Raw genomic sequence first — 16321 nt, 5'->3', positions numbered from 1 at the left:
TAAGAAATAAGGAATTAACTTATAAAGAAGATAAATTTTCTGAGACTGTGAATGTCCAGGAATACCTTTATTCTAATCCTTTTTTTTTTTTTTACCCTGCTGAGCTTCTAAGCAAGATGTGGAGTGTATATTCTAATCTTGATAACTTGGCAGTATACAGAAATCTAAGTTCAAATCCATTTCCCCTGAGTTGCCAGTGAGAGTCTAATACCATCTTAATTCTTGTTCCTGTCAAGGTGACCTGGTTTTCCTGTCTAGATATTTTAGTATCTTCTCTTCATCCCTATTTTCTAAAACTTCAAAAAGACATGTTTATGAATGAGTCTTTTAAAAATTCGTTGTAGTTGGCACTCTGGATCTTTTCAACCAAAGGACTTGTATCCTTTAGTTTTGTAATCGTTCTTTTCTTTTTTTTCTCTCTCTCCTTCCTTCCTTCCTTCCTTTTCTCCCTTCCTTCCTTTTCTTCCTTCCTTCCTTTCTTTTCTTTCTTTCCCTCCTTCCCTTCTTTCCTTCCTCCCTCCCTCCCTCTCTCCTTTTCTCTCTTTCTTTCTTCTTTTTAGAGACAGTGTCTCCCTCTGTAGCCCAGGTTGGAGTATAGTGGTGCAATCATAGCTCACTGCAATCTTGAACTCCTGGGCACAAATGATACTCCTGCTTTAGCCTTCTGAGTAGCTAAGACTATAGGTGTGCACCACCAGCTAATTTTTAATTTTTTTGTAGAGATGGAGGTCTTGCTGTGTTGCCCAGGCTGGTCTCAAACTCCCAGCCTCAGGTAATCCTCCTGCCTTGGCCTCCCAAAATGCTGGGATTACAGACATGAGCCACTGCACATGGCTGATTCTGTATTATCTTCTTTGAGGATTTCCTTCTCTCCATTTTTCCCTTCTTTCTTCCTCAAACTCCATTTAGTTAGATGATGAAATTCCTGAATTGGCTTTCTATGTGCCTCATCTGTCTCTCTCTGAGAGACACCCTCAAATTCAGTTTCCAGGCTATATGCTGACATTTAAAATTTTGGTACTTACATTTTAAAATTCTAACAGCCTTCTCGTGTCAGCATTCTGTTTTCATAAGAGTTTATGCTTTTTTTTTATTGGTTTTTAAACATTATTTATTTAAATTGATAAATAAAAATTGTATATATTTATCATGTGCAATGTGTTTTAAAATATGTACACTCTGTGGAAGGGCTAACTCAAGCTGATTTACATATGTGTTTATCTCACATACTTATCTTTTTTTGTGGTGAGACAACTTAAAATCTACTTTCTTAATAATTTTCAAGGCCAGGCCCAGTGGCTCATGCCTGTAATCCTAGCACTCTGGGAGGCTGAGGCGGGAGGATTGCTTGAGATCAGGAGTTCGAGACCAGCTTGAGCAAGAGTGAGATCCTGTCTCTACTAATAATTGGAAAAATTACCCGGGTGTGGTGCACATCTGTAGTCCCAGCTACTTGGGTGCTATGATGCCATAGCACTCTAGCATAGGCAACAGAGTGAGACTCTGTCTCAGGGAAAAAAAAAAAAAAGAACAGCCCAATTTTCAAGAACAGAATACATTGTTATTAACTATAGTCACTATGTTGTTCACTAGATCTCATAAACTTATTCTTCCTATCTAACTGAAATTTTGTATCCATTGACTAGCACCTGGTAACCACCATTTTACTCTCTACTTCTATGAATTCACCTTTTTTACACTTAAGTGTGAGATCGTGTAGTATTTATCTTTCTATGCCTGGTTTACTTTACTTAACATAATGTCCCTTAGGTTCATCCACGTTGTTGCAAATGACAGAATTTCCTTCCTTTTTAAAGCTGAATAGTATTTCACTGTGTATATATACCACATTTTCTTTATATATTCATCCACTGATGGATATTTAGGTTGATTACATATCTTGGCTATTGTGAATAATGCTACAATGAACATGGAACTGCAGATATCTCTTTGACATACTGATTTCATTTCCCTTGCATATATACCACAGTGAGATTGCTGGATCATATGGTAGTTCTATTTTTAATTTTTTGAGGATCCTCCAAACTGTTTTCCATAATGGCTGTACTAATTTACAATCTCACCAACAGTGTGCAAGGATGCCCTTTTCTCTACATCCTTTTCAACACTTGTCATCTTTCATCATTTTCATAACAATCATTCTACCAGGTATAAGGTGATATCTCATTGTGGTTTTAATTTGCATTTCTCTGATGACTAGTGATTTGGGGCATTTTTTCATATACCTGTTGCCCATTTGTATGTCATCTTTTGAGAAATGTCTATTCATATCCTTTGCCCATTTAAAAATCATACTGTTTTCTTGTTACTGATTGCGTTCCTGATAAATTTTGGATATTAACCGCTTACCAGATGTATGGTTTGCAAATATTTTCTACTATTCTGTAGGTTTTTTCTTCACTCTGTTGATTATTTCCTTGGCTGTGCAAAAGCTTTTTAGTTTGATGTAATCCCATTTGTCTATTTTTGCTTTTGTTGCCTGTGCTTTTGAGTTCATATCCAAAAAATCAATGCCCAGACCAATGTCAAGAAGCTTTACTCCTTCAGTAGTTTTACAGTTTAAGGTCTTACATTTAAGCCTTTAATCCATTTTGAGTTGATTTTTGTATATGGAGTGAGATAAAGATTATTCTTACTTTATGGGTTATTATTTTATATAATCTTTCTTAATATAGTAATTCTTTATGTTTCAAAAAGACTATTTTTTTAGAACAGTTTTAGATTTACAAAAAAAATTTGAGAAAATAGTACTGAGAGTTCCCATATACTTTATACCCAGTTTCCCCTATTATTAACATCTTACATTTACTGTATGGTACACTTGTTCTGAAGTAATAAGCCAATATTGATAATTATTAAAGTCTATGCTTTATTCACATTTCTTTAGTTTTTCCTAATGTCTTTTTTCTGTTCTAGGATGCCACATTCCATTTACTTGTCATGTCTCCTTAGACTCCTTTTGCCTGTGGACAGTTCCTTAGATTTTCCTTCTTTTTGATGACCTTGACAGTTTTGACAAGTACTGGTCAGGTATTGTGCAGCATGTGCCTTTATTGAAATCTATCTGATGTTTTTCTCATGATTAGACAGGGTTTATGGATTTTTGGGAGACAGACTACAGCGGTAACATGCTATTGTATCAGAGCCTAACAAGGGTATATATTATCAACATGATTTATGATTGCTGATGTTGACTTTGATCACCAGACTGAGGCAGTGTCTGTCAGGTTCCTCCACTGTATATTTACTCCCCTGGTCTCCTAGAAATCACTATGTACAGCCACTCTGCCGTTAAGGAGTGGAGAGTTATAATCCCCTCCCCTTGGGGATGCTGTATTTATTAAATTATTTGGAATTCTTCTACACAGATTTGCCTCTTCTCCCATTCAATCCTTTATTTATATCAGTATGTGTAATTAATTTTTTAAAATTCTCATCTCTTCTGTTTCCTGAATTTGTTTTGTTTATTTCTAGGTCAGTTTTTCTGTGTTTTTCCTTAACCTTGATTTTTCTCTTTTATGGTTATGGTTTTCCTCATATACCTGGTTGTCCATTTATATTTAAGAAGGACAAGTTAGTTGATATAATTTTACCCTGGTGAAATATAAGTAGGTCCATTTTTCAATACGTATCTTTCTTGAGTGCCAAGTCTGCCTGGGAGTTGTGTGCATTTAGGTTGGGTGCGATGACTGGCAGGCACCATTTTAGAGTAAACTGGTGGGACCTCCATGACCCACACAAAATTGCCAAAATACAAAGAAATAAGGAGAGCTTTAATCTGCAATTATCACATTAGAATCCGGAGCATGCTTTATCGTTTTTGTTAGTTTGTTTATGCTTGTAAGTAAATGTCAGGCCGCATTTACCAGGAAAGGAGTCAATTGTTCTGTACACCAACCTTCAATGAATCCCCCTTTCTAATACTTCCCATCATATCCACCAACCCTGAGTTTATAGCCATTCTGGAACTCTTGATGAGCACTTCATTACAGCCCACACACAGCTCCTCATTCTGGGTTGTGCTTTCCTTAGCCTGTTTCTGTTCACTTTCTATCTTCGAGAAATATGTTTAAATCTCCTATACATTGAGTTTCTCTACCATTCTCTCCATTTCCATAGGTTTGTTACTTTTTAATTTCTAATACTTTAACTTCAGAAGAGTTTGGGAAAGAATGAGAGGAGAATGTGTCAGTTTGTCATCTTTTACTAGAAGACTCCACAAGTCTACTTCTTAAATAAAAATAAAATTTCTCTTTAGCTTTAAGGTAAGTATAAATGTTCATTAACTCATAATTATAATTTTGTTGTTGTCTGTAGTTCTCTTAGTATAAACTTAAGTTACTTGCCTATCAAAGTTTATATTAAAGCTCTGATAAACTGAGAATTGCATCTCTCAGGGTAGGGTCCTTGCAAGGAAAAGAATTCACCATATGAACCTTTCATGAAGGGACTACATGTAGAGTTGTGGGCAGGGTTAAGGGGGCAAACAAGGGAATGGTGAGGCACCCGGGGCTAGCAACCGAGGATACTGTTACAATCCTGAGGGCCAAAGGAACAAGGGGAGTAGTGGTAGAAGTGGTAGTAGTGGTAGAAGTCTAGAACTTACAAATACTGTTTTTGCTTGCCATAGATCAAGTAAATTCTTCTTAGAAGTTAACTAAAGCATGTAAGCTTCTAATTTCAGCTTTCCTCTAATAATTAATTTACTTTTTTACTTTATAGAATTGTCTTGATTTTGAAGCCCTGGGAGCCTAGCAAGCACCAGAACCATGGAGAAGAGGCTGTCCAGCAGAAGCTGTACTATAAAGAGATATAGTTACTGTGCTGAAGCAGAGAATGGGAAAAAAATGTCAACTTCCCTCTCCTCTGCCCTCCCCTATACTGGCAATGCTTCCCATTAGCTAGACTCAACAAGAAGCTAGTCAGTTAGAGAGCCCAAAACATGCAATTTGCAGGGTCAGAGCAGGGAAAAGAATGGATTGAGGGAGTGCGGATGGGGAGCAGATAAGGAACCTATTGTTTTATTACCAATATAGTTCATCAATTAAATATTTGAGATTTTATAAAACATAAATAGGAATGTTTAATGTTGGATATCATTAGGTATAATTGTCTTGATTAAATGCAAAGAACTATTAATAATCCCCATTCTCATGTGTATTTTTTTGAGGGGAACAAAACCAAGCAGCAAATAATTCTAAGGATAATCAAAACCATCATGTCAATTCAGACAAGCCTAAAAGCCCTGAATATAAAATAAAATCAGAACCAAACTTCATATTTTGAACATGGAAAATTATTACTATAATTAAAAAATCTATGCCATATGATGTTAGAAGTCAGACCAGCAGTTACCCTTGGCTGGCAATGACTGGGATGGAGTGGGAGGTACTTCGGGGGTATGGGTAATGTTGTTTCTTGATCTGCATGCTACTTACACAGATGTGCCCATATTGTGAAAATTCATTGAATAGTACACTTGTGGTTTGGGTGATTTTGTGTAAGTATATTTCAACAAAAATCTTAGAAAAAAATAATGGCAGCCATTAATACAACTTAAAAAAAAAAAACCCAACTATGTCAATGTATTTTTATGCCTTTCTTTAGGCACCCTTACTAACAGCCAACAAGGATTTGCTGCAACAGCTAAAGCAATGATGTATATTTAACAGAAATGAAAAGCAGATCTTAGCTTCAAAAAATTTGTGATCTGCTTAGGAAAACCAAATATTTAGACTTGAAATTAAGAATATTAATAGTATCTCAGGCTATGAAGAATGCTATAGTAAAAACAGATCCAATACTGATATGTAACTAATTCTCACAGGAAGGCCTAGATAGAAACACTTCTTAAGTGGGCTCTTTCTGTTGGAGGTCTCTTTCTCTTTAATCTTAACAAAGATCAACTAGACCAAATGCTTGTGGACCCTGCATTTAAACCTGCACCACACACAGTGCCACAAAAGCCATGAATATTTCTAAGCTGCTTCTCTTCTCTGCCCTGAAGTGGTAAGTAGGAAGCCCACACCTACTGGGAAGGGAAGTAGACAACACAGGGAAGGAGATTTAAGGGCAGAGACAGGGAAGCATAAAGAAACATGACAGGAGGAGGATTTCTGCAGATAAGAAGATCTCTTTGTGTCAGAATAAAGAGAAGTCTGTGGGTGCCAAGAGCAAAGGGGTCTTGCTGCCTGGCAACGCCCCTAGGGAGGCAGCTAAAACCTCAGGAGAAAATACATGTGTATACATCTAGGAAGACGGGCTATGGGTACCTTCACCAAAAGTTCTGGGGCCTGACGTATGGCACAGAAAAAGCAAAGACCTCTGGATCTGAAGGGATCTTCTAGCCAAGGATGACTGATATCTCAGGAGTAACTTCCAACCCTCATGCTTTGGTACTGTGTAAAACCTCAGCTGTGGCATAGCTCCAGGATAAAGAAACTTCAGGTAGATCTGAGATAATACGGTACTGTTGTTTCATTTATCTGTTTGCACCAGTGAAAGCTGCTTCATATAAGTGAGTTTTCTGGATAAGTAAATACAGAATCTGTGCTACTTATATAAATTACTGATCTCAGCTGAAATCTGGTAATGGGACTGGGGACTACTGCCCTTATCCTGAATTACTTCCAGACTGGAGTGCCTTTAGAGTTTTTTGTGCCTCTTTTTTTCCTTACTCTCTTGACTACCTTTGTAGTCTTGCAGATGTCAGTGTGCTTGATTCTAGTTATCCTTTCTCCCTTCTTCATATTCTAATTTTCTGTTTGAAATATATCTTGGGTTGAAAAATCAGAAAACCAAGTATTTTTGAACTGTTCTTAAATCAAGAGTCAAGAGGCACTGAGTGAGAACGCCAGGGTTCACGAGGGCAATTCTTATTACACCATGGCCTTTTCTTACTTTCTACTAGGTTCTTACCTACGTTCTGTGTCAGCAATTTTCAAGTTATTTTCTTGAATTCTAAAGTTTCAGAAAGTGCTTTAGTGATTGCTGTGAGTGGACAAGAGGGAGCCTGAGCGGCCTTCTCCCCAGCCTCAGTGAGAGTAACTCTGTTTTACATATTTTCTACTCTTGGGTTCTATTTTAAATTTCATTTAACAAAAGGATTTTACTGCTAAAACAAGTTTGGAAATCACTCTTCTAGAAATCTGACCTCTAGATTTGTGTAGCTTGATTGACTATATGTTATAGTTACAAAAATTTTTAAAAACCTTTGAAACTCCAAAAACAGAATCTATTTTGAAAAGAAAATGGAAATTACCTGAAGTAAAGGGATGAAATCCTCCTGTTCCAGAGAGCTGCAGCTGGGCTTTGCTAGAAGACAGATGAATTTAGAGGCATCATCATGATGGTTATTCAGCAATCTATAAAAGAAACAAGTGTTTAGGAAGACTGGCTCCTCTGAATAAACAATGACTGCAACATCAATAGTTGATAATTTCAGTCTGACCTGAAGTCCATTTAGATAGAAAAACCAAGTAAGGGAATTATATAATCAAAGGATGTTTTAGAATGATGAGTTGTCTATGATATAAGGTTGGATGAGTGCTGAGGCCTCTTAGGAGCCTCTTCCCTTCTAGTGATCTCAGCATGAAGTAAGTAACAAGGCCCTGGACTTGATGGTACAATGGAATGGAAAGAAAGGAACAGTTGTCTAAAACATTTTGAGGAAAATTCCTCAGTGCTCCAGTATTCCTATCCTGTATTCCAAGCACCTACTGGTAGATAAATATTAAGCTAGAAACTTGGGAGTCATCATGGACTCCCCCCTCCTTTCATCCCCAATGCCTATGAACTACCACATCCTTTCATTTCTACCAAATTTGCCCCTTTCTGTCTTCATTGCCAGTATCCATGCTCAGGCTTTCACTGTTTCTTGCTTGATGTTTCTGAAAAACGCATCTGATCATGTCACTGTCCAAGTTAAAATTCTTTTTGGAGTAGGCTAAAGCCCAAGCTCTTGACTTGACATAAAGGGTCTTCAGGATCTGATCCTATCAGCTCATGCCCCTTCCATTACCATTTCTGCATTTGTAGTTGCCCAAACGTTCCATGCACTCCCACACCAGGCATTTGTACATGCTACTTACTTACTGCAACACCCTTCTTTCCTACTTCACTTTCCAGGGAATCTCACTTGGCCTCCCATGTCCTTCCATTGCACCCTGTGCTGCTTAGTTCTGTCACGGCTATTCCACAGTAGTATAGTCTTATTGGTGTAACTCTTTCACTAGACTCTAAGCTCCTTACAGGGCATAAAACTGTGTCTTATTTTCTTCGTATCTCAAGCATCCTCAAGGCCAGACACAGTTAGCATTTGATAAATGATTAAGAAAGAAAAACAAGAAAATGTTTGTGATCTAACATACATGTATTTGTTATATCTGTTAACAGTCAGTTGAGATATACATACTTAACTGACTTCACTTGTGATTATTAGAGCTATGGTATGATTTTTATGTTTGTTCTCCTTATCATTCTTTAATATGCTCAAGGCCCCTGAAGTAAAATAAATACATGTTTCGGAAAAAGATTAGTGCGATAGGAGCTAATAGGAGCCATCTCTCAGGATTAGAAAATGGGTGGGATGATCACAGCAGAAAGGCAGTGAAGTCTTTGAAAAAGGAGCACTTTTATAAAACAATGTATAGCACTACTAAATAAAAACAGCAGACATATGACAGATGAGAGCAACTCTGAGAGACAAAGTCAAAGGATGCCTTTTGCTATGAAATAGTAAAGGTGAATTATGATTTTCTGCCAATGCTAATGGCTGATAAATGCTACTGGCTTTTAGGTGGTATGAAGGGATTAGAAGACATTTGTAAGATGAATCTGCTATATGTTGATTTTAAACAGTAACAATAACAATACTACTACTAATTCTAATAGGTGAATAAAGAAGAATGAAGGCAAGCATAGCTATTCTAAACTGGTATCTTCCAGAGCTTTTAAGACAAAATATTGTTTTATTAATGGACAAATGACATATTGGATATGAAAAGGTAAAAGAAAATAAAGCATAATAAAGCTGAAGCAATATTATTGACTCCATTTGAGAGGAGTTCTGGTCAAAATCTGGTACTCTAGGACCTCAAATAAAAAAGCTGTAGAGCACTGTCTTTCTTCTAAAAATGTCCTGACTGTAAGAAAAATACATGTCAGAGTATAGATTTGAAATGGGCAGTAGCACAGGGAAATGAGGGGGAACAGATCCACTTGGAGGAGAGATATAGAAGGCTCTAACCCATGAGCATTCTGACACGAGGGTAATTATTTACCTTTATGTTTTTGACTTTTGTATTTGACTTTATTTTTTAAGACTATATAGAGCCTGTTATTGGAACAAGCCAGCATAGGTATATATATGCCAAAATGTTTTAATTCTGTATCCTTACCTGCCAGTTTTTGTACTTGAAAGTTTTAATATACTGTACTTGGTTGGGCCCAAGCTGCTTTACGCAAAGGGTACAATTTGTAAAAAATTGTAAAACTGAACATGTCTTCTCCAAGGTCAGTGTGGTGACTCAAATCACACTTAGCTGCTTAGTCTCCCCAAAATGGCCATATTTGGGTCTCCCTTAAAACACCCTGGCTTTGAAAAGGCATTTTAGGAGCTCAAAAGAGTTCCCACTAGAGGGCACTCAAACCATTTTAGTATCTGACCATAAACTAATGCTTTAATTTAGAGACACACTATCACAGAATTTTCTTAAATGAAAAAAGACAGTTGTTCATGCTATTTAACTTTATTAGCAAGTTTTCCTGCAGTTAACCAAAGTGAAGACTTGTGCTTCATGTCATTTTCCCCCTTTTGCTTTTTACAGAAGTTGTCTTTTCCCTGGAGATGAAATTAAAATGATTCATCTGAATGAAGGAATAAAATTATTCTTATGGTGGCTACTGTTGCTCTATCTACCAACACATACTCTGATCACCTTAGTTCTAATGTAATACATAAAGAACTGGGTGGACTCAGCTTGCTCCTAGATTTTTAAAATAAAGAATATTTTTTTTCTTTTTTTGAGACAGAGTCTCACTCTGTTGCCCTGGCTAGAATGCAGTGACCTCACCATAGCTTACTACAACCTCAGACTCATGGGCTCAAGCGATCCCTGCCTCAGTCTCCCAAGTAGCTGGGACTACAGGTGTGTGCCACCATGCCTGGCTAGTTTTTCTATTTTCAGTAGAGACAGAGTCTTGCTCTTGCTCAGGCTGGTCTTGAACTCCTGAGCTCAAGCAATCCTCTCATCTCGGCCTCTCAGAGTGAAGAGCATTATACTATTAAGGGCTTTTAGGTGGTATGAAGGGATCAGAAGGTCTGTAAACTGAATCTGTGGCTATTATATGTTAATTTTAAATAACAACAATAGGTGAATGACATTTCCCAATAGTTTACTAGTAAGGCTATTTAGCCCAGAAAAGATGAGAAGAAAATGAATAAAGAGGGCTGATCTGTTAAAAGAGCTAGAAGGGGCAAGTTATGATAGTCTCCTAAAATGTATAAATACATCAAGAAATAGCTCCTAAAAAAGAAAGAAGGGAGAAAAAAAGAAAAGGAAGAAGAAAGTTGGGCTTGAATTCAAGAATATTTGTCACAATGGTATAATCCAGGAATATCTTGATAAATACTAGCCTTTTGATTCTGTAACTGGAGCTTTCAAAAAATAATGATTAGAATCTATTAAAATTCAGTTATTTTTAGGTATAATTCAACTAGGTATAATTTTAAATTGGATTATATGAGAATGAAAATGTATCGCTCATGTGATACATGTGGTTTGTTCCCCTTAAAGGAGAGTCTAGCTCCTTTTATGTCACTGCTACCAGACTCAAATTCTGAGACCCAAATTTAACAAGTAAAACTAAGAAACTATCAAATAGTTGTTCAAAAAGTATTTTTACATATCTGCTTTACTGTTTAAAGACAAAGATAAAGGCTTGTAACAAAGAACTTGTGTGTGAGTACAAACGGTTGTCAATTAATGGATTTTCCTTGTTGGAATAAAGGGTAAAGAGAAAATGAATAACTAAGTAACACGGTGATCTTTATAAAGTATGCCATGAGGACCACACAGTTCTTTGCCTACCCAGAGTGACTGCTTACATACTTACTTTTTCCACATGGCAATGAATGACTGTGCTGACACAAATCCTGTCTTCTCTCCCCCTGCAGCCCTGAACATGGGGGCTTTCCAATAGAGAGGACAGCCACAGACCTGCAAATAAAAAACAACTACAGCGTAAGCCAAGAGGCAGTGAAGAGATACATGGCCAAAGAAAAGGTCTTTGTAGCTTTCACCCTTCATGCCACAGTGGATGGAAGGGCCCTTGGGAGAACAAAACTGGGTCACAGGCAAATATATCAACTAGGGTAGATTCAGAGAGAAACAGAGGGGAAACAAAGTAGGAGGATTATATGTTTAATGAAGAAAATGGAAATCTATTTACCTTTTCTCCAAGTTCATTTATAGTGATTCCTTCCCCTACACCCCACCCCTGTCCACAATCCTGATAGTTAAAGCAACCAGCCTCACTTCCTAACACTCTTACATTATATACTTTCTGCCTTCTAGAAAGAAAAAGAAATGACAATGTCATGGTCGTATATGTACTTCATTCCTTGAGCAGAAAGATTGAGCCACCTTAATTACTTGGTCACTTAGTGTTGATACACTCTACTACCTGTCTCTTTCTCTCTTCTTTGCCTATTATGTTATTAAGTACCAGGTTCAAGAAGAACCAAAAAACCGCAGACTGCTCAAGAAAACATCTCTCAAATCTATTTAAATGCTTATAACTCAGGTAAAAGATGAAAGGTAAAAATCAAAATGCTATCTTTTTTTTATATATTAGAAGCTACCACAAATGACCACAAAAAGGAAAAACTGGGAATAAATATAAAATAACTTCAATAACCCTAAAAGCCATTGTTTTTTTCTCCTTAATAAAAAGACCTTCCTTTCAATTTAAAAAAATTATCCTTTTACTCACAAGAGTTCTTACTAAATTTACCTGCTTTTTTCCTAGAGGAAAAATTCTTTCCTATAAGTAGTAATATTATCTAAATATTAGCAAAGAAATAGTCTCCAAATCTTCCCAATTTTGTATATACACAGAAAACATTCCCAAATCTGGATCTCTTCAAGAGTCACATCTTGTTATGAGATAAAGATATTATCATTATTTGTATTAGATACAGGATCTGTTGAGCCTCCATCATTCTACAGAGAGAATCTTCTCCTTTGGAAGTAGATTAGATGTGTGTCTACATTAGGTTTAGGTGAACTCACTCCTGGTATCAGGGCTCAGTGCATGGGGGATCCTCACAGGAGCCTGAAGAGTACCTAGTCTGACATTAGCTATCTTGGGAGAACGCCCAAGGCTGCTGTGTTTATGCCAGAGTTGAAGATATGGAAGGCAAGATTCAAGGCAAGAGAGGTAAGGACAGGGCAGAAATAAGAGGTTGCTGCTGCCAGGGCCACTAAAGCATATCTGCAAGCAGAGTAGAATTTAAGATTTCTTAAGTCCAGAGGTTGAATACCTCCACTGAGGTCAAGAAAGAGGGAAAGGTGTTGCTTAGCAACCATTTGATTTTGTTTACTGTATAAATTGTGATTGCCAAGGTATAAAGCTCACAATTAATATAGTTTGGGTGTATAAACTGTCAAATCCACTTTCCCCAATCCCAGTCCCTCCTTTCATGCAGAGTAGTGGTTTGCCAAAAAAATGCTCTTGGTCTTAGTGATAGGCTACTGGCAACTGCTGGGAAAGCTGAAAGAAGAGTTTATATTATGAAGTGGAGGAGACACAAACAGAAAGTACAGGGAGAGACTGGAACAAGCTTGCCAAAGTGCTTGAAACTCCCACCACCAGAGTCACTCGCGAATTTTTCAGAATTGGAAGGGATCAGGAATCTTCCATCTCAACCTTGGGAAGTGGTCACCAGCCTCAACTGAAACACCTTCCAGGGGCTGCATGCTTACCACCTCCTGTTGGGTAACTTCCAGTTTTTTGTTTTTGTTTTTGAGACAGAGTCTTGGTCTGTTGCCCCAGCTAGAGTGCAGTGGTATCATCATAGCTCACTGCAACCTCAAACTCCTGAGCTCAAGCAATCCTCCTGCCTCAGCCTCCTGAATAGCTGGGACTACAGGTGCATGCCACCACACTCAGCTAATTTTTTCTATTTTTAGTAGACATGGGGTCTCCCTCTTGCCCAGGCTGGTTTCAACATGCTAGCCTTTAACAAATGATTTTTTTCTTTGCTTAAACTAGCAACTGTTGTTTGCAACTAAGAATCCTGACTTGTATGAAACTATTATCTCACTATGGACCTTATTTTTTAAACTTTTTTATTGATACATAATATTTGTACATTTTTATGGATTTTAAATTTTTTATTGCTATGAACTTTAAATCTCTATTTTTTTTTTGTTTTGAGACAGAGTCTAGCTCTGTTGCTCGGGGTGAGTACCATGGCATCAGCCTCGCTCACAGCAACCTCAAACTCCTGGGCTCAAGCAATCTTACTGCCTCAGCTTCCTGAGTAGCTGGGACTACAGGCATGTGCCACCATGCCCGGCTAATTTTTTCTATATATTTTTAGTTGTCCAGCTAATTTCTTTCTATTTTTAGTAGAGACAGGGTCTCGCTCTTGCTCAGGCTGGTCTTGAACTCCTGAGCTCAAACGATCCACCCGCCTCAGCCTCCCAGAGTGCTAGGATTACAGGCGTGAGCCACCGCACCCGGCCTAAATCTCTATTTTGAAACTCATTGTAGACCCTTGGTTGGGTTCTGTCCTTCAGAAGTGAATTGTGAACGTGGCCACAAATTCTTTGCAGTTCCTCCATTAAGAGGAGAGCATGTTTTCCTGGCCCTGAGTATGGGCTGGCCTGTGACTTTTTCAGATCAACACAACAATGCAGAAGTGATAGTGCCTGTTACATAGGAAAGGTAACTGATAGCCCTCCCCACGAAACAATAAATATCGTGGAATTCATGGGAGAGAGTAATCATGAAAGAGCTAGGAACTAAGGGTTACTGGGTATAAAAATACACTGGTTTTGGATTTAGTGTCTAAAAAATATCCCTGTTATGTATCATTTTCTAAATCAAATTAAGCTGATCTGAGCTCCCAGCCACCATGATTGAACAATTGATAAAAATGTTAAGTTGGGTTGGCTTTTTGGAGGGCTCTGCCCCCTCCTAGGGTTGTTATCCCAAACATAGACCCTGGAGAAGTGGGAGGCTCTTACAGGGCAGTCACTGTCATCTCTGGGAACCTGTTGCTTTGAAAAGAAAGCAGCAAAGGAGCTGGAGAGGCTCCCACAACCCTTGGAGTCTGATCCCATTGGCTCTGTCAGGGTATAAGTTGCCCTGATCCTAAATCCTGTATTGGGTCTCCTGTCCTTGCTTTTGTAACTGGCTCCATGAACCCCTATATGTTTTTTATAATCCTCTCACTTAACTAACAATTTGACCCTCTGAGTTGTTTCCCAGAAATGAATCAACTTCCACTATTTAACAACTTTCAATCCCTAGGTTAAGGTCCTTTCTCCAGAAGATGCCTGTTAAAACGCATGTGTCAGCTCAGAGATTACTACTTAAAAACCTACTATGACCCGAAGGCAAAATCCTAAGAGATTAGGAACAGAACAAAAATGTTTTAAAGTGGATTGGAAAAGGTCAGCCTATTTTTCTCACTGTGGGGTACCCTGAGTAGCCAAGCGTTCAACAACATGAAGGTATCAGGCTCCTGGAGAAAATGCCAAAGGAAAAAAATGGGAAGGGCAGCAAATGGCAAGGGCTACGGACAGTACACTTTGACGATGGATAGCAAGTGGGGAAATACAGGGAGATACAGAAATGGGTGTAGGAAACTTAGAGGTGGCAGCAAGAGTCAGTGTGTGGTAACCAAAGTTGCTGGAGTAAAGAAAACTTGAATAACAACTATAAAATTTGATCTAAGAATGGTCCAACAACATAAAGAATTAAAAGCAAAGTTGTCTAATGATACATATAGGAGGCTATGCTGTAATGTTCTTTCAACATTTAAACATATCTCATGCTGGCTATTTCATTTGGCTCTCACATGATCCCCATGCAGAAGAGGGCAGGTGTTTTTACTCCATTTTACAGATGAAGAAATTCAGGTACAGAGAGGCTACCTTACAGGCCATAGGCACGATGGGTCAAGACGGTGCTACATCAGCCAGAGAGAAGAGCTGGAGGGCTTTGCATGGTTCAGAAGAGAGTTTTATTCTTTTTCCTCAACTTTCTGCTAGAGGTTGAAACTCCATGATGAATCCTCTGGCCCAGTCTCTGACAAATCCTTTTTTTACTGTTGCTCAGTTTCTGTTCCTATGCTGCTTTCATCCCTCTTAGATTCATTCTCTATTCATTTCTTCTCTATCATCACTTAAAGCTGTGGAATAAACTACACACTGAGAATTTAACCAGATGTGGGCATTAAGCTCTCCAGGGCTGTTTGAGATCTACGATGAATGAGCTAAACTTCACCAACAGATGCAAATTTCAGAAACACAAGAGTTTTCTCTGCACTTGAAATATAGATCCTAGTTTTTACAGCTATACTTAAGCTCCACTAAGAGTAGGTTGTAAACTAAAGCTGGCCTTCCTAATAGCTTTATAAACTACATGAATCCATAAAAACATTCATTTATTGCTCTGACAACCTCTCTCTTCCTTGCCCCTTACAGGTTGCCTCTCTTTCTCTTTTTCATGAAATGCCAACCTATTGTAAGAATATGGACAGTAAGTGCTGGAGCCACAGAATCCACTGCTTAGCGCCAAAAAGACTCGCATAGGCAAAGAATTATTGAAAATAAGGGTGACTCAGTGAGTGCTAACAGACTGCGACAGCCAAGTAAAAAGCTAGACTAAATGAGAATTAGCTAACTGGAAGACATGATTAAATCAATTAAATAAATGGTTTTAAGAATAAAGACACAAAGTCCAACAAAATGAGATGATACAGTAATCAAAACCAAAATAATACAAACCGATATACTCGTAATATCTTTTGAGGTCATTGTATATAAATCTTCATTTTCATATGTAATGTTAGTTTTAACTTTTTAAAGGTATGGGCAGTCTACGTTGCTACCTAAGCTGACAATTAAGATCTAAGAGCAATGAACACAAAGGCTTGGTGCCCATGAATGAAATTTAGGGCTATAACCAAGTATAATTCAGACAAGTTAATCAAACATATATACGTATAATAGCTATCGTGCCACATGATTATTAGGTATAAACAGTAAATTGTTACGAAAATGAC

The 16321-nt window shown here is 37.8% G+C and overlaps 1 protein-coding gene and 1 long non-coding RNA gene across 6 annotated transcripts in view; one reads left to right on the top strand and one right to left on the bottom strand.

Annotated features, from left to right (window-relative positions):
• Positions 1-5257, top strand: part of LOC123629340 — a 71031-nt gene extending 65774 nt beyond the window's left edge. Inside the window, exon 3 of the long non-coding RNA XR_006732023.1 lies at positions 4744-5257. This is a non-coding gene — a long non-coding RNA (uncharacterized LOC123629340). The remainder of the gene's footprint in view (positions 1-4743) is intronic.
• PPP2R3A (protein phosphatase 2 regulatory subunit B''alpha) overlaps positions 1-16321 on the bottom strand; it is a 156373-nt gene that overhangs the window by 76303 nt on the left and 63749 nt on the right. For all 5 annotated transcript variants that reach the window (XM_045539108.1, XM_045539107.1, XM_045539111.1 and 2 more), the window contains 2 exons: positions 11137-11240; positions 7283-7385 (listed from right to left, as the gene is read on the bottom strand). In XM_045539108.1, the coding sequence (XP_045395064.1) occupies positions 7283-7385; positions 11137-11240 (207 nt within the window). The remainder of the gene's footprint in view (positions 1-7282; positions 7386-11136; positions 11241-16321) is intronic.

Source organism: Lemur catta, chromosome 1, assembly GCF_020740605.2.
Source record: "Lemur catta isolate mLemCat1 chromosome 1, mLemCat1.pri, whole genome shotgun sequence".
Taxonomy (NCBI): domain Eukaryota; kingdom Metazoa; phylum Chordata; class Mammalia; order Primates; family Lemuridae; genus Lemur; species Lemur catta.
The sequence above is the reverse complement of the archived record's forward strand: the minus strand, read 5'-3'. Positions and strand labels throughout refer to the sequence as shown.